Source organism: Dufourea novaeangliae, unplaced genomic scaffold, assembly GCF_001272555.1.
Source record: "Dufourea novaeangliae isolate 0120121106 unplaced genomic scaffold, ASM127255v1 scaffold115, whole genome shotgun sequence".
Classification (NCBI taxonomy): Eukaryota; Metazoa; Arthropoda; class Insecta; order Hymenoptera; family Halictidae; genus Dufourea; species Dufourea novaeangliae.
The window spans coordinates 529,077-549,009 of NW_015373998.1; the positions used below are offsets into that span (position 1 = coordinate 529,077).

At 38.0% G+C, this 19,933-nt stretch overlaps 1 protein-coding gene across 1 annotated transcript in view; it reads right to left on the reverse strand.

Moving 5' to 3' along the window:
- Positions 1-19,933, reverse strand: part of LOC107188074 (lachesin-like) — a 261,941-nt gene that overhangs the window by 10,992 nt on the left and 231,016 nt on the right. The window contains exons 8-9 of the mRNA XM_015576318.1: positions 15,606-15,662; positions 13,740-13,826 (exon numbers count right to left, since the gene is read on the reverse strand). Of these exons, the coding sequence (XP_015431804.1) occupies positions 13,740-13,826; positions 15,606-15,662 (144 nt within the window). The remainder of the gene's footprint in view (positions 1-13,739; positions 13,827-15,605; positions 15,663-19,933) is intronic.

Below are 19,933 nucleotides of genomic sequence, written 5' to 3' on the forward strand. Positions count from 1 at the left end.
AGTCAATAAGGAAAAAGAACATATAAGGAATTTATTCACAAATCTTTTAATAAAGCACCACAGCCTTCAGTTCCCACCCTTCACAGTTCAGAAATTCCTAGTGTCTTTCGGAAGGACTGGGTTACCCTAACTCAGTATGGTCCTTGAGGGTTAAGGAAGGTATATTCCTTGCTACCTAATCCAATTTTTCGAAGTAACAAATTCACACCCTAATTCGACTACAATCTATCTCACTCGACCTGTGTGTATCCTCTCTATCAAAAAAATACCTAGCACCCGAATCAGCCTAAGCATCATCATTCCCATCGCATCAACCCTAATTCCACAAACGCCGGAACCGAGTCAGAGGGTAGAAACCTTCCCCCTGGAAATCGTCCTTCTCGAAACAATATCGATAAACCCTGTCAGCACCGGGGGCGAGAACTTAATTCTGGACTACAGACCGGTGCAAGCTGCCCGAACACATCCGCGCTTTGTCTTCGTGACCTCCTGATTAGATTTCGTAAGTTCCCCGTGCCCTGAAGGTGGTCGGTCGGTTGGATGGTGGAAGAGCAGGAAAGGCGGAATAGCGGCCTGGGTACACGGTCTTGGCACAATACCCTATTTCAGCGAGGTAATGGGCGATCATCCCTGTACACACGCCTGCGCCGTGAGTCACTTGTTCGGCCCCTGTGTGTATAATAGCGGCGCCGATAGAGACCGGCGCCGATCTAACCGGCTGTATACCACGACCAGTGGACAACAAGGTGAGGATGCGTCCGTGTACGGAGGAATGGATAGGCTGGACAGACGTATGCAAATCTCGGCCAAACATTAGCGGCGACAGTACACACGCGCTCTGCTTACCGTAAACCTGCAGAGCGAGCTTCTCTGATTGGCGGGTCACACTTTTGAGGAACTCGCTGGATCAGCTTGAGAGGGATAGAGGGACGTTTTGGTATATCTATCGGGGATTAACCCGTTGTCTTATAACATCGAGTCAGACTCGTGGTGACGATATCAAAATGGATTCAAGAAACAGAAATATTATTAGTTTTCTTTGAGTCAACAATTCGAAGATAGTAGGTTGATCTAGAGAGTGACACAGGTTGGTGTAGAACACTGTAAGATGTCTTACGTATGGAATGCGTGTGTATAGTCTTAAAGGGACTACATTAAAACTAGGTTTACGAGCATTTATCGTGTACGTATCTCCACGGCACGCGTCAACGAACCCGCAGATTTTCTTTAAAAAACAACTTATTTTATATAATACACAATTTATGATCTCTGAAATTAATGCATAGCTATAGAGATAGGTATACCACATAGAGAATTTCGAGGTTAGAAAGCATTCGAAATACGTCAAAATGACGCGTCCCGTAAACCTAGTGTTAAAGGCGATGGCTTCGCATCTATTTAACCCCTTCCCACCGGTGGATGAGATATCTCGCCCATCGGTGCGAAGGGGTTAATGTTCAAAATAATATTTTTAAATGAATTATTCTCGAAACTTTATTGTCATACCTCGTAAACTACGTTCCACTTTATACGTAACACGGGATTGAAATACATCTTCACGTGAACAAAGTTGCACTGTGACTAAAACGATTGAGAATGTATACGGAAGGGATCAGACTACACAGTCAGGGGACGTAACTGTTTATTAAATTGTTACCACTTAGATGGAAACAAAACTATTGTCGAAACTTTATTGCCATAACTCGTATTCTAAGTGAAACTGAATAACTAGGGGCCCCTCTCAAGTGGTTTGGTAACACGTCCGTTGACAGGTTTAGTAGATTGGTGTCAGGCACCTGAACAGTGTGTCTTGTGCCTGTGTCACTTGATACTCAAATGTGCCCAATTTCGAAGTTCCATCTAACCCTGAATGTCCATCTAGCCCTAAATGTTCAACTAATCATTGTAGTAGGTTTCATTAAATTCACGTCCCTTCCATTTTGAATACATAACAGTAGACTGCGAGTATATGTACATGCAAATACAGATTTTTATGAACTACTTCACGGAAATTGGAATCCAAGAAGAATTGGTTGCCATTATGAAAGTTTTTCTAATGTTCTAAATAAGGTACACAAATTTTATTCTACATCTTACAGTATTGAATTTGAAATAACTGTGCAGGCTATAAATGCATAAACTGTTCAGTCTACTTATCAGACTTGCCCGCGATGTTTGAGCATTTTATTTGGATTACAGTGTGTGAGAAATCCGCGTTTTCTTTATGATTATACCATGTATTCTATTTGTCATTCACCATTAAATTAATATGCTGAATAGGTAGCTAAATTCACCCTATTTTAACAAAAATTCTTGTACCCGGTAAAGAAACTGTACCCATCATTCGTTAAAACCACTATTAACACTTTCACTGCGTCGTCACGTAAACATGGGTGACACGTGCATTGCAAAATGCACAGGTTATTTAAATGCCATTATGAAATTTTGCATGAAATTAATATCGCAGTATACTTTAATACAAGACCAACAGCCTTTATTAACAAAACGCATATATTTTCGACGATTTATGACTTAAAAAAACGAAATAAAATCGTGTCAGGCTACATACGGTCGATTTCACTGTGGCAACCAACGCGTTAAGATAAAATTTCTCGATACATTGTACACTAATTTTCACAGTTATAATATTAGACTTACACATTGATATTCAATTGCAAATTCTCACGTACCTCAATATTTCTCATAATAAGACTCAAACTTCAGAATCACTATTACAACCCTTTAACACTTCTTTCTCGTACTTAGAGCACCGTACCCATTTAATTTCCCTATCGGTAAATTTTCCGAAAAACTTTCTCAATTCAAATACTATCACAGTCAATAAAATCTGTTCGATTTTCCTCGGTGACAAGCGAAAAGATACCAGTTTCCCCAAACTTTCTCTACCAACGAGTCTCTGGCCCCCCACCGACTTTTCTCAAAAATCTCCTGGCAAAACTTTCCAGACGAAATTACCCCACGTTGAAGGCCTAACAATACACGGAAATGGCAACGGGACAGAAGGGAAAGTCGTCGAATTATCATCTCGGAAAAATTATTCCGTTGCGGCCTCGCAAAAAATTCTGACGAGCGTTTTCGATGCTCGCACGCCCCCCCCCCTATGCGCGGTGTACATTTTCCCCGGGATCATTAGCGGGCAGCTTTACACTTTCATTTCCATTTATTCTGCCTTGCAAAGCAGCCCCGGCTCGTCAGTGGCGCGCGTCAAATTTGAAATGCAACGAATTTCCAAGATTGCAAATTAGAACGAGCATAGGGGGAGGGGGGCGGCCCGTCCGTGTCGGCGGCGGCACAGTGATAATATTTATGGGCCGCGTTTGCATGCGTCGCCGTGAAATGTACGTTAAGTGCCGCATAAACATATCATTTAGGGTCGTGGGGGGTAGTGTGAGGATAGTTAGAGCGAGTACCACACGGGTTCGCTGGAGTATTAAGCCAGCGCCGATACATGTGTGCCGGTGATAGCATACAAGGCATATTGAGCGATTATAGACAGGTGACTGAGTCGACAGTCTAATACCCTATAATCGACAAATAGAGGCCCTTGGGTACAGAGGTACCAGGTTCCTTTACGATGGGAAACTACCTGTACATGTTCATCGATGTTCAAGGTGTTGTGTTGAGAATCGTGTCGCGACCGAATCGGAGGCTATTGTACGAACATGAATCGAGAGTATAGAGGATGTTTCCGAAATTGTGGTACAGTAATGTCTGGATTAGTGCGACGAATTCGGGTCCGCTTCGCAACATTTGTGGTAAAGCGGAAAGGTTTTCAGCCATTCGTAAATTTGTTCTTTGCATGAAGCCGAGCGTCTGCTTAGTTTTTGTTTACTCTGTTTTGATCGAGGAATCGCTGTACAACCCGAAAGGTTGAGTAGTGTTTATTCTTAAGAATTCATTCTCAAAAAGTTTTTGATTTCTCGGTTCTTGAGAAATTTGTCGAGCGATATCCTATAAAATTTGTAAAGTATAAAATAGAAGATTCGGGACAATTTTGATTATGGACATCAACAGTGTCATAACGTATGAATAAAAATTGTTATTGGAGGATTGTGGAGATCTACTTTTAATCAATGAAATTACGGATCCTCGCTGACAAAAGTTAAATATTAATCAGCGATAGAATTCGACGCACTTTTAGAATCCGTGTTGCACCGGTGCAACACTAGGCGTTAAAGGGTTCATCGCACATTAACAAAATTGTAGTCATATAAATCAATCGATTAAAATGGTTTTACTGCCTGTATAATACTCGACTCGGTGGAGTACATACGCATTTGGAGAAAATCGAAGAGTCTTGTCGGGACAGCGGTTTTCATTGGAAAGTGGTAAATTGGCGTAATTGCGACGTCAAACGTTTAAATGGCCCCGAACGTACGTAATTAGCGGGCGATATTCCGGACAGATGATTTTGCAATGTTCTCTATGATCGACTTTGTGGCAGAACTGACCTAATTCAACCCGTCCTCCCAACCCCATTTAGCGAATATTAAGCCAGACGGCACGCACATACGCGTGCAATAGTATGTAGAACATGTTGACAGTGCGTACACGCGCGGTTAAGTCAATCTAGATATCTACCATTCTCGAAATCCAGGCAATCGAAGATAACAGGGAGAACCGATGGAATTAGGTTGTCCATTGGTCATGGTGTTCCTGCTCAGAAATTTCATGCACCCACTCGATTCGGTACACTTCATGGTCAGTTAACGAACTGAATTCATTTATCGATTCATTGTCGATACTAACAGGTCACAATGGATTTTTGTAAAATACACTGTCACCACTCGTTACTTTTATTTTACATTTTTTAAATTATACAACGTATGTGACGAACACTATTTCTGCATTCTGAAAATTATTACTAATATTTATAATGTATATCTGTGATAAGAGGATCAAGTAATTTTTAATCTCAATATATTGTTTTGTAAAATAAAACATATTTCCTTGTAATAGTAATTCTGTTAATGATACTGTGACGTTTAGGTATAGGAAGCATGGTCATCTGGATATAGTTTTAAGTAGGTAAAAATGTAATAAATAAATTACATTAAAGTATTCTTACACCATAGAAGTAGTCTTTGGGTTTTCTGTACTTTCGTTGTAACAGAAGTTTTTACATTAAGTAAAGAATATTAATATTAAAATGATATTATCTAAAGCGAACAAATAATAAATTGAGAAGGAAATATTTTAAAATAATCTACACACAATCTGATCCAATAACCAGTCCCGTTACTTTACCTACGTTCGTTTCAAATACCTTTCCATTTCGAGTTTACATCGGTAGGTACGTTCCATTCGAACAGGGTTATTACTTAACGCATTAATGTCCGATGTAGACATATGGCGCCATGAACTGTCTCGCTACCGACATCTCCATCTTACAATTTGATATACTTTCTTCCGGTTTATTATTGAAAACTCGCGGTACATATTTATTTTACATATTGAATCATAGAAAATTTGTTTGTATTATTAGATGTACAAATTAATTCGTGTTTTTTTTTTCATAGATTTACTGTCTATTTATAAGAAAACTAAAATACAGTCTAGTCTCGAAAATATTCCCCATTATTTTCTACATATTTACGCCATCTCTCAAGCAGTTGGCAAATCTCTTTTCGAAAAAGTGGTTCTGTGTCAATAATTACTTGTGGTAGCCACGAATTCATTTGTATAAATAGTATGTAGTTCTATATATTTTAAATATAGAAACTTTCTATCTTTCACGATTATTTCTAAATATTCACCGAAATTGCGTTGATTCTACAAAAAACCAATACGACTTCCAGCGAAGCTATATGGGAAAAATTGGCGGTACATAAAGTGTTAAAACAATTGAGTCCTCTGTTAGATGTATCCGTAAGTAATCGACTACTACTCGACAAAATCAGTCGAGTCTTTGCGAACTATGAAAATCTATAGTACTTCATTTGCATTAAGAAGAAACCAACTTATGTCCCTTATTAAGTATTTCGCGTCCACATTAGTATGGAGAATGTAGAATTACACAGTCATCGAAGAATCTAGGTCTATTATTATTTGATATATTTGAAGGGGAATACAAAGGAAGTACAATTGCACGAAAAAGTGAGAAATGGGAATAAACTACCTTACGTCCCTTATTGAGTATTTCGTGTCTCATTATCATAGAGGAGGTAGAATTAACCAATTGTCGGGGGATCTAGGATTATTACTCTTTGATATATTTGAAGAGGAATGCAAAGAAAGTAAAATTGCAGAAACAGTGAAAATTAAGAATAAACTACCTTACGTTCCTTATTGAGTATTTCGTGTCTCATTACCATAAAGGAAGTAGAATTAACCAATCGTCGGGGGTCTCCAGGATTATTGCTGTTTGATGTAAACAGTAGGAAACGGGCGTCGCAACGATCATTTCCGATCGGAGATTTAATCAGCCCCGGCGTAGATGCCGTTGATGCATTCGAGGCATTTCATCCATGTTTCCCCCACGGTTCACCGACACACAACCGTTCCTCCCCGCGCCGTATGTGTGCACTCACGATAGGATAGTAGTCGCTTTATCTATATGCAAGCATGCGAGCTAAGCCAATCTCTGTGCGTTCTCCCGCAGAATTACAGGCGAACAACGGTTCCCGGGGGAATTAAGGGACACCTAAGGGCGTATATGTGGTCTGGAAGATGTCACGATACCGCAACCATGGGCTGACTACATCTGCCATTAGAACTTTCGGGTGACGCATTACCGTCTGATACATGCTCCATCGCGACCTCGTTCGAATGACACTTTAGACACCCCCGGGGGAAAAAACAAAAGCGTCGGTTTAATACGCGACTCGAGGACACGTGAGATCGTGCAGCATATCGGTGAATTAATTTCAGGGACGCTTAGGAAAATTTCTGAACGTAGAGTGCTGCTCGTAAGTGTTGGGGACACCTGGTTTGTATGAAGAAAATGTTTCGTGAAAATGATATACGTTAGGCCACTTTTATTAGATTACACCAGCGTTCTTCATCGAGCTTTAATATTCCCTGTAGAATATATATTTCAGACTTTTAGAAATTTTGTAATGCCTTGTAACATTTACTGCATACACGATAAGTGTCCTAATACGTGTGAGCAGAAGTGTATTTAAGGGAGCTTGTTGTTTTATGAACGTACATTTGATTTTTCGGAGTCGAGAGCAGAGATGGACTTGCGTTTGTGAAACATCAAAGTGTCCTGGAGTTACTTGTTCAACATAAAGGGGTAATTTTGTTTCCAATAATAGGAGAAATTGAATTTAAATGCTGGTTGGAGATGCGTGCACCTCAATGGGACTGGTTAATGTGTCTGTCTTTTACTGACTGTTTCTACTTGTCAGAAAGTCTTTTAACGAGACTGCGGAATTTATGCATTTATAGTGTATACAATTGGCTGGAATACAGTATTGTTGAGAGTGTGATGAGATTTTTAGATTATGTGGAACCTGATAGATTATTATACAAAGTGGATAAAATTTTGGCTGATTCCAGTTAACATGAATTCGTTAATAAAACTTTATATTCGCATAAACGTCTACAGTTTATCTAAACAGTATGGTATTATTTGCTTTTCATTGATCAAGCTGTTTCCCTATTATTAATCTTTTTCTGGCAAATTTGAAATACTATTGTCATTGTTTAGAAATATTAAAAAATTATAACTCGTCTGTTAATGCATTCATTGGCTTTTGACGTACATTCGAATCAGGATTCTATTAATTAAAGAGCCTGAAGTCGTGGTGATCGCAAAATAACAAATTCTTTTAACTAAGGTAATGATAATACTTGGCACTCAGAAAACTATAAAATCATTGTTTCTACAAGACACCTGTCATTCTTTCTGGAAATTCATCAGTGATTGTAAAATAGCTTATTATATCTGATATACTATAAATATATACTATTTCTAATAATAATCTTTATTTCCCTTTCTATAGAACAAACTTTAACATTCGATTCATATTCTTTAGTAATCAGAATATAAAACTTCCGAAATAGATTCATATTGTCAGTAGTCTCCTCGCTACAACTTCCTTGTTAATTAAAATAACATTATTCCCGTCGCAGTTATTTCACACGAAGCAATTAGTACGGGCACGAAAATCACATACATAAATTTGCATGATTAAAACAAAATAATCTGCCAGGATCACCCGCGAGATCTCTCGCCAACAGTGGGAAGACCCAAAAGTTCGATATTAAATTGCGCAGAAGAAAAAATTGATAGGATCACTGAAAGACACTAATTCGATGAGTAGTTTAAAATAAAACATGGAATGTGATACAGTCGTGGAATATTATTATTATAAACGGGACAATGGTTGAGCGGAAATATTCGCGACACTTTCAAACGAATTCGCGGGCTCATAGAGGAAGGCCGTAGCTAATTAAGTTTTCATTTGCCGAATTATTCGATTAAACAATTATCGTGTCGGTAAACGGTTATTGTGGTAGGAGCGAGATGGTAATTAATGCGTGCGGTGTATAATTTCGTTGTTATCCAACGATCTGTTGGTTAATACGCGTCGAACGTAATAGATGTAACGTACGAGCAATCGGTTTTCCCGGGGTCCCGCGGAAACAATTGCTAATTGTCGCCTTATTTCCTGCGTTCACTGTAACGAGAAACAGCTCACTGATAAATATTCCCGAAAAATGAAACTAGGTGTACGTTCTTTGGAAAGAAAACCAAAATGGCAATAATTGTAATAGGAACGAATGTTGCATATTAATAATGGAAATTGCAATTTGTAATAGTGATTAAAATGTAAATGATATAAATTGCAGGAAACGATTAGAGGCTGAAATAAATAAATCAGATATTCAGTGATGGGACAATAAATATATTCATCTTTTTTAAGGATTCTGTCCTTTCTAATAATTCATATTTTTCCAAAAGAACAGAAGTAATTGTTAATAAAGTTTTGAGTAGCATACCGCATTTATTTTGTATACAAACTTTCGATTTAATATCATAAGTAGACTGCGGATGTTAATGCATTAATAGCGTCCCCTGAATTGCAACAAATAGGAAAATATAAATTCTAGTAAAATTGAACGGTATTTACGAATTATTGTTAACATATTATAACCCCTAGCATAGGAAACAAGTTCCTGTTCAGTTTCAATTTTGTATATCGTCTCTCTAAATCGTAAATTTGAATAAATACCCGTAGTCCAGTGATGAAAGATACATTTTTAACTGTATGGCTTTTCATTTCTACAATCTACATTAAGCATTTTTCATTAAGTAAGCGTACGGTGGATAATGAACGCACTTGTCAAAATTAACAATGCGAATTCAAATTAATTTTTAACTTATGTGATGAAAGGTGAACGAAAATTACAAGAGTATTGTCTGAAGAGATACATTAAGTGTTCTAAAGGAGTATATTCCAGGTAAAGCATACCTGAATACAGAAAGCCATAATACCGCAAGTAACGAAAACAATGAAATAGAAAGGAGCGGGCCGTAAGGTATTTACGTACAAGGAATCAAAAGCGGAGAATCGTACACATACGTGGTAGAAAGAAGAAAATAAACGTTCAGTGGGAGTGAAGCTTAAATGAAAAAGCAATAAAACGACAAAGTCAAGAAAAGAAGAATTAACAATAGGCATATAGTGAATGGAATATACATAGTGTATTTAAACAAAATTGTTCTGGAAAAAAGGAATAAAATATATGAAAGTAAACAAACAAATTGTAAGACATCGTATCCCCGATCATTGTATTAATTTCCTGAATTCACGTAATAAAGAAATAGGAAGTCTCTAATTACACTTGGCTTTCTGAATCTAGAAATTCAGTTGTTTATGTATTAAAAAAAACGTACTTATTTCTACGAATCGATTAAATACAATCAATAATCTCCATCATAATAAATAGCACAAATTCATAATCGAACATTTCAAACTAACCTCGAAACGATCCTTGATACTGCTTCACATCCCACACACGTGAACACAAAACAAATCTCACTATAGAGGAGGTGACCGTGTTAAATATATAAATTTGTTTTGTTGGATATATGTATATAGACACTACTTATGAGAACAGTTGGTGAAGCTTTCAAAAACTGTCGAAGACTGATTGGTACCTCGTCAACCTCGGTCCTGTCAGGCAAAAGGAAAAAGGGTCCTTGTCTAGTTTAACTGTTTTCAAGAGTCCCGATTGGTTGTGGTTTCTAGAGTGGAGACAAGCAAGTAGTGTCTTGAAAACAGCGATGCTTTCGCGAAGTAACCTGACATGTGTCCCTGCGGGGGTTTCCTTTCCCTAAACAGCTGCAGGGTAAGTTCCTGTCCGTTATGCCTGGAAATAATCAAAGTCCATGACATACAGCCTTGGCGACCCTCGCCATATGTGGACGATGTAAAACAATAAAATGTTGTCCGCTCGCAGCCGTAATAGAACTCTACCTTCAACCTTTAGACTGCCGACATTTTTTCATAAAAAATGTGTTTTCTTTTTGCCAAAAAACAGAACATATGCACTGCGTTAAATTTGGAGTTCTGCCAATGTCCCAAAAGGAATCCTTCCGACAGCCTAACGGCCCAGTTCAGACGATACGGTTTTCCGACCGATTCGGTAATTTTGCCGAAACGATAATAGCCATAAGCAGCATTCACGAGTACAACCAAAGGAAGTAAGCATAAACGTGAGAGTTGAATTTTCAGTGAACATACGGAATCGTATGAACGCAGCTCTACCATCGATTCGGCGAAATTACCGAATCGGTCAAAAAAACCGTATCGTCTGAACCAGTTGTAAAAGTTAACAGAGTGCTGTGGGTCGGTTATGGAACGTATACCACTCCTCCTAAATCCTAATAGCTCTATACAAAATGTCAACATCAAACGTTCCTAAAACCATCAAACAATCTCCATCTCATTCGTTAAAACTTTCTCTTAACACAATTCACAACACACCACAAACAAAAAAAAAAACCGTACACACACTATTCATAACACACCACGAAGTGTCGAACCGTTCTTCAACGCGACAGATCCCAGCCCCCGTGTCAGTGTGTGGCCAACAATCGCGACAAGCAACTTTCGCTGCCTCCAAAAACTGGGCACAGACTCAATCCTACGGAGGGAGGCGACATCGTGGAAAAGGAAACGAGGAAAAGAAAAGATACCATAGAAGAGTGGGAGAAATGAAAAGGAGACCGCGGGACGAAGGAGAGAAAGAAGGTAAACAGTTCAGGGCGACCGGAGGCAAAGACAGAGAGAGGTGGACGAAACAGAGAAGCGAATAGAGCGCAGAGGAAGCGTCGAGGGGAGCAAACATTAATGCCACCCCGCAGACCGCAGATGTTGCGCCAATTACAAACCTCACCCCCTTCCCCCCTCCTTCCTACGTTCGTCCCGGTCCTGGCGCTTTCTCTTTTCGCGATGGGGCGACCCGTTGCGGCGTCCTCTTCACGGGCGAGAAACAAGGACGGAACACGTCGTGGTGTTCCGACTTACGAGCCCGATGTCGCATGCCCTCCTGCCTCGAGCTCTTTGTCTTTCCCTCCGTCAACCCCCTACGTCTTCCAACGTCGACGAGACGCTGTGTGCAGCTTAGATGCAGCCCGGAGGCGTCCGTATGCTGGAAGACAAGGGGAGACGTCGTGAGGGCTGGGGGTCGGCCGTGGCCCAACGAGACACGAATTTTCGAAAAGGTTCTCGCACTTTGTTAGATTAAATTTAGCAGCACAAGACGCAAAAAGACACCAGCCCTTTATCTGTTTCTCTCTCTCTTTTTGTGCGAGGGGGTGAAAGGGTTAACGGTTCGAAGGACTACTGCGAAGGAATACGATTGAGGGGAGGAACGGAGAGAAAGCAACACTGGGGGAAAATGGGGTGGATGAGAACAGGGAGTACCGCCCGGTGGCTGATATTATTCTTGGGTCTTCCTCGCTCCGGTGCATTATTAGTTCTGGCGTGTTAGCATACATGAAATATTGATGTTACCAGGGGCCCCACCAGTCTCGATCTCAACCTCTTCATCCCCTCGTTCGTCCCGTCGCCCCTTTCCTGAATCCCTCGACCCCTCTTTTTAGTTCGTCTGATTTTACACGTACATGAACATCTACTTGTACTTTCACGAGAGTTTTTCACTTGTTGTTTCTCCTCGTGGTCTCCCTACGCTTGGCTCTTTGCACGACGATTTTTATGGCTGTGGAACCCTCTTGTTTGGATTCTTGTAATCCGCTTCTTGATCGTTTCTGGGGTATTTTTAGAGGACAGCCGGCGAGATTGGATTCCTTGCTTCTGATATTTACAGAATTGTTCGGTGGTTTCTATCCTTTTGGTGTCCCTTTTGGGGAACATTGATGCCATCGCCTTCCGTGCAGGTGTTACTTGAGTGGTTTTGTAATGAAAAGAATGCAGAGAATTGGAAAAATAACTTATGATTTTCGAGACTTTTTTTCGAACCGATCGTATTCTTATTTCTTTTAACGATATTACGCCTTTCCAGGGTTTTCCAACGCGACCCAGTTAATATTTCATCACGAATATTTTCATGTCTCAGAAAAGTATAAGAAAATTGATGTTAATATGTATGTTAATATTTCATCAATATTTCAGTGAAATGAACAGCACTTCCTGGTAGTCATAGACCAATCTCTGTCGTGTGGTATGTTATTAATGTTTCAGAGATTTTGTAAACAATTTTTGTTTATTGAAGTCTATTGAATCATACTTAGGTGTGATTAACTTTGATAATATACGAGAGAAGAACTTATTGAAAAATTCATACAGCTTACTGTCATATCTGAATGTAAGACAAGTAATAAATATAATCTTTTTTATTCTATTGTATACTAATATAATCTTTTTTATTCTATTGTATACTTTATACGAAATAATGTTTATGCGTTATGTAATTTAATAACAGGAATGTTAATGCACGTGTTAATCGTTTTATCTCCATCCAATAAATTCTAGCTTTGAACCTGTACGAAAATCACTCGCAGAAGTAATTCGATTCCCGAGTGTTCCCCGATCCAAGAGATTTTTCTTTATTTGACTGCTAACTTTATCGCATTATTACATTTTTGTTGCGTTTCCGTCTCGCTGCGCCCGTTTTCCACTTTTCTCGAGTTTCCCACGAGAGGTGTCCGCGGTGATCGATGCGTTCTTCGAAAAAAGATCAAGATTGAAGAGAATGCGTTTCACCGGCAAACTCGAACCGAAGGGGGAACTTTTTAGTCATTTACATTTACTTTCGTCTGAGTCCTGTAACGCTTTCCGTACCGGTGTATTCTACGAATCCGTTATGTTAATGCAAATTCCGAATTGCAAACATTGCGAATACATTTCGATGAAAAAATATTATGGTAAGAATTAGAAGTCGAAGTCGACTCACAAACTGGTGAAAACTGATCTTCATGTAGTAGTTTGTACAAATCTTGTGTTTCTATATTTCTATATGTGTATTATAAAATTTGGAATTCTCTGAATTTATTTAAAATACATTTATTAAAAGTACGTAAAATCTCCATGTTAGAAATATGACTGGTCTTGGTACATACAGATAGATGAAATAGCTTCTAGTCATAAGATCGAAATTACCCATCAGAAATTTAATATAGAAACAAAAAAGGAAATGTAGCTCGAAATAAATAAATAAAAATTTTTCATCGTTGGGGCATATATGTATATTAAAACTTTTACATAGAATAAATTGAATCAATAAATTGAAGGTAGACTCACCAGTTTTCACGCTTTTTTCATTGTGAATCGTCAGTGAGCTCGGATTTCCGTAAACGGAATTATTTATTTCGGCCATCAGCTCCCAATCTGCACAGAAAATATCATATTCTACCGATCTCGCCAGGAAAACGCATGCAAAAGAGAACTTGTAAAATATTCCAATTAAAAATTTCATTACTTATGTTTAATATGCGTGGATAATTGTCATGGCTTGTAAAACTTATTCCGTACACAAGAAATGAATTGTGGCCACTGGTCTAAAGGCATGGAACTAAATTACTTCCCCCTGGCGGGAAGTTAAGCTTCCCTCGAGTGCATGGTCCCGGAAAATGCATCCATAAAAATCAACTGCACTTCTTAACATATTTATTAACGTAAAATGATTTCTTCGGTGAGTTTGGTTACTTTCGCGTTTGAACTGCTTCAGAACATATTAATTAATTACACTAAAATATTTATGACGTTAAAAGAAGTTTCGTGATACATTTTACTGAAACATTTTCTCTGTAAAATATTAAATACTCGAAACACGCTACGGTCCAAGTTCTCGAATATTTAATTACAGTATTTCACTGGTTTCATATTACTTTTTATTAAAATTTAATTTTCCACTAACTGTATTCTTATATTGAGCATGTCTGAGAGGTCTGACGGTTTTCTACCGTATTATGACAAAGTTGCAGGATCTTTATACAGGAAACAGAGAAAGTGGTCAAAAAGGTGAAATATGGTTAACTTATTTAGACATAAAACTAATTTAATCAGAATTTTATGGAGTTTTCGTTATTTTTAGAATTAAGGAGATTCGAAAATCATCTGAAAAAGATGAAAAAAAAAATAATTCGTGTAAGGGTTGCTGGGGATTACCCGTCCATATGGTATAGTAAGCTATATTGGTAATATGAAATTTCAATGAATATTTGAGTAAATGTTTATTAACGAACTGTACTGAATATGGAACGGTCGGACTAAATGGGTTAATATTAAATGTAACTCATCTTAACGTGAATCAATTACGACACACAGACGACATAACTTTTCGCCACAACTAATATAATTCTATTCGGCCCTGAAACTCTCTCTTCGATGAAGTAATGTATTTCTCCGGTTCGAAATTACATTCGAACGAATCAATTACGTCGCAAAGTTACATTAACCCTCCAATTTCCACAGCTCGAATTCCGATCCAATATGGGCAATTTTGTTAATTTATATCTCTACCAATATATACAAAATGGTTCCAAAAGTTTTCTTGAAAAATATTTATTCTTAGTTTCTTGTATGTAGATGGATCAAGCCTAGAGTTCCTACCGGCAGTTCTACGAACTAAAATGTTGAAATAGATACTAAACTGGTCGTTAGGGCGCACTGATCTTGCAAACTGAATTTTTTTATACAACAATACAGATTACCTATTCTCCGAGTTAACCATTCAAAATTCCGGATAGAAGATAACCCATAACCTATAAATCGATAAACACTTTCTCCCGCGATAAATAACATTCAATCGATTCCCAACGAAATATCAGAAAGAAATTTCCGTCGTACATAAAACGGGGACCCTGTTCCCTCTATACGCAAAAGCTCGCTCCGCGAAACTGCTCCGCCACTAAATTACGAAACTAGAAAGAAAAAGAGGAAACGCGTTCAGAATTCACTCCATGCACGCGGGCACGGTCGAGGAAGCGGGTGTATAAGAGGAAGAGGCAACGTCGCGGAAAGAAGCTCTCTTCAAGTGGTATCGAGAAAAAAAGCAAAGCAAAGTAACCCACAAAAAAAAATATATATATAGAAGCACGCTATGTCGGCGCTTCCGCGGGATAAAATATTATTTTCCCCGCGATTAAGGGAGGTTTACGAGCTCACCTTTCTTCGGCAACTCCGTGGTGGACGGACTGGGGCTGGTGCTTGGCGGCGGGGACTCTGCAACGAAAGAAACAAGTTTTTATTTTTAATTAAAGTTTCCTTTACCCCCCCCCTCCCCCTCCACGCCTTCTGTCGTAGGCGCGTGTGCCCCGTTAGAGGAACCAACATCGGAGGCTGGTCTCAACAAGGAGTAGAGAGAAACAGAGAGAAAAAGAGAGAAAGAGAGAGTTGGGTAGGACAGGAGGGGGGCTCGGAAGCTGCAGGGGCCGTTATGGATCGCGCCACCTGTTACTAACTTCACCCTCAAACGTATTAGCCACCGTAGCGTCGACCAAGCCGGCCAAACTCCAGATCATATTTTACAGGCTACCTACCACTACCACCCCTCCAATCTTCGTCCCTCCCTCCCTCTACCTTGTCGGACCTGGTGAATATAGTTGAATAATTATTCCTAATATGGTCATCCGTCGTCCTACGTATTCGTCGTCATTCTACTACCTGATGTCATGTACGTCACATAGATTCCGTGGTAGCTGCAGCTGGCTACGGATTAAGCCAATTGGAAGTCCTGCACGTGGCGGAATGCACCATCGGAGTGCATTGATATTTTTGGGGTAATATGTTACTTCGCCGTTTGGGTGATTCTATCCCTGTTTTGTTGCTCTTGTAATGAGGCAACTGGTTCTGATTTCTGGATGATACTGTGATCTAGGAGGGTTTGCGAAAGGTCGCGTGTGATAAATACTAACTCGGAATGTTTTATGGGAAATATAGAGGGTGTCATGTAACTGGTGATACAACCGGACTGAATGTGATTCTACGTGAAGAAATCAGTCGAAAATATAGAATACAATTTTTTCATTTGACACTTCGTTTTCGAGAAAATCGACTTTGAAGACGCATGTATTTGTGAGTAGAAAAGGAATGCAATGAACAGACGGACTAGCTAATTGTAAGTCTTCTTCAATTGTACGCGTATCCAATAACTATTCAAAGTCGATTTTCTCGAAAATCAAATCTCAAATGAAAAAATTTTATTGTATATTTTCGACATAGTTTTTCACGTAGAATCCCCATACTTGGTTTCATCACCATTTACATGGTACCTTCTAGACTTTGGCGGCTAGCTTATGGAACTTAGAATCCAAGAAGAATTTGTTCTCGTTATTATAGGTTCTGTAAAGTTCTAAGTAAAGTAAAAACTTCAGTAATTTTTGGCATACATCTTACATACTACTGTTAGTTTCAAATCTAGAATTCATTCTGTAAAAGTGTCACATTTTTTATTAATATCCTGCAATATTACGTAATATAATACAGGGTGTCTGATAGGTCCGACAGTGATTCCCATACGAATACACGTTTTCCTCAAAAACAAATCCTCCTATGAAAAATATTTATTCTTCCTTTTCTGATTTATTTTTCCATGTAGAATTATCTCCTATCCAATTATACCACTCATCCTGAGACACTGTTTAATATAAACAATATAAACATAGAATCTCATGGAAGACATTTCGAACATTTACTGTGAATTAACCTTTTTGATGTGAATATTTGTTTCTGGACGTAGTGTGCTTATGTAAAGTTTTGTTTGTCAATTGAAATTTCGTCCATTCTTTTTGATACACCTTCTGTCTCGAGGTCGAGGCAATTTGGTCGTCTGCGATCGAACCTCTCGCGAAAAGGAAATCGTCGAAATTACACGACGGGAAATTCCATGGCGGACACGAACAAACTAACCCGCGTCAGACCATGACGCGTCCATCGCGAAAAAGTCATCGTTATTTGTCACGGGCCGCTGAGCGATTGCTCGTATGTGGAAAGTGCACGGCTGCATTCCGCGAGTTACTTCCTCCCTACCGAAGGCAAATAGGAAGGGATGACAAAGTGCGCTTCTTGGCGGACGTGTTTACGCGCGTGGACATAATGCAAATATGTGGTCGGCGACTTTATCCTGTGATAAGGCTTAAATTACTCTTATCGCTACCGTGAGATTCTTGTCAAAATGGCCGCACTCGCTGTTTATTCTTCCGTCGTTTTTCTTTTTTTCTTTTTGCAATACGTATACGCGGTGCATGTGATATTTTTCTTTTTCATTATTATAGAGCATGCCATTCTTACTGTGAAGTGTAGACACTTGTTTCGTCGGTTAGAGTTAGAAAGTGTCCTTAATAAATTAAATGAAATATTATAATTTAATATCCTTGTTAGACTAATATATTAAAAAATATATAATTAGTCCAAGGCATAGATAACATTCGTTTGATGTTTTTCAGTTCGTTTTTACTGAAAAAAATTGATAATTAATTTTTATGTGTTATATGGTACCTGTTATTATTAAATTTCACAGTAATCTTAAAACTTGAGAATTTTTACCGTGATTTCTTTCAATTATTACAATTTTTTTCACTTATTTTTCGCTCACTTCACTTCATAAAATACAGTTCAAAAGAATTTATATTAAATAATGTTACTTCCTATTCGTTCCTACATGTATATTCACAGTACAGATTTTCAATGATACGCGTAATATTTTAGTTTAATTGCAAGCTGCGTTTGTAACGAGTAAAACACACATGCTACACTTATTCAATAAAGCATAAACCATGCAAAACGATGTATTTTATGCAATCTGAACTAAATTGGATTATTTGTTAACTTTAATTATTAATATGTCCATTCATACCCTCGATACTTTTTTCTCGTTTCGCTGAAATCACATTGAAAGTTACATTGATCGTATCGAAGAGAGGAGAGAATATTCATGGAATTTATATTTACTTTCTGTTTCATACAATAGCCGAGTTCATTTTGATTGTTTCAAGAGTTATTCATTAGAATCGGTATACATTTGTACGGACCCATATCATTCTGAATTGTTGAATTAATTAAAGCGTATAGGGATCGGTACAAACATGCTAATCAGTCAGTGGAATTTTAAACAATGTTATATTCCTATATTATTACGCTACTATATTAGTAAATTGAAGAAAGAACCATTCCCTCGCAATGAGTCTAAAAGTAAGCAGCCTATTACATCGTATCAAATTAGTAAACTCAATGAAAATTTCTTCTTTAATTCTGTTTCATATTCTAAACATACAGTATTTTAATTATTACAAAGTTATGAACTTTCCACATATTAAAAAAGATATATAATACAATGTTTTTAAAATAGATACAGCTACAGGTAGTGATAATTAAGGAACACTAAATTAAACTCTATCTCATTCAAATTTAGATACAATAGATTCTGCATCGTTGTTTTTCTCTTTAATCACCTATCCACGAAACAGTTATAAAACAAGAGCAAGTAAGGTTCGTGATTAATGCTTCGATGCGAGGAAACGTGGTACAGATAGTAAAAACGTCGGCGAACCGCGAGGACAAAACGCAATCGGTAAGGGAAATTATACAAATCCCGTTTTTAATTCATTTTCATGGTAAGCCAGAGCGCGACTATTGATCTCCTCGGCGTGGAAAAAGCGTCCTTTTATTATTCACAGTGGTGTACTCGCGGACAAATTAATACTAGAACTACCGACGATGAACGTATATTTATTTCCGTCAGATCTGTAATCATGCGAATCTTTTAAATATATTCAAATTCTTGAATTAACCGATTTCTTTATTTTCATATTATAATGAAACTACTGAAAGATCTGAGAAAATGTATTGTGGTAATATTTTAATCATCGTTACAATATTCTACTAACCAGTCATTTTGACTGCTTTGGTAGTTCTAGTATTAAGGGGACAGAGTAGAGCACAATCATTAAAAAATCGATTTTCGGTTTTTAATTTGTAATCAAAGTAGATGTCTTCCTGAATACTTCAAGGCCAATTTTCAACAAATTCTGGTCAGTGGAAGTAAGTGATTTTCAATTTTAAAAACTCCGATGACGTATAAAGAGGTGTAAATTCACGTCAATTTCAGAACGGTGTTCTGTAAAATTATATTTCTGTAAATTCAAGTACACTTTTCTCTAGAATCACTCAAGGAGACTACAAGTTTTTTTTTTGTTTAGTTCGTGACTTTCTCCTCTAGAAATTAATCGATCGAAATCAGAAAAGTATCATCATTATCATCGCAGATTTTTGGCGGAATTTAACGACGAAATAAGCAAGTAATTATTCTACCAGTTTGGTTTTTAACTAGCTCTAACTATCTCAAATCCGTATAATGATTTGAACAGTGCCTACTTTTTTGTTTTTAACTAGCTGTAACCAACTCAGATTAGTATGATGATTTCTACAGAATTTGCTTAACCCTCATCTGTCCCTCATTTTCCCAACTTAATTTGTCTCTCGGTGTAAAATTTGAC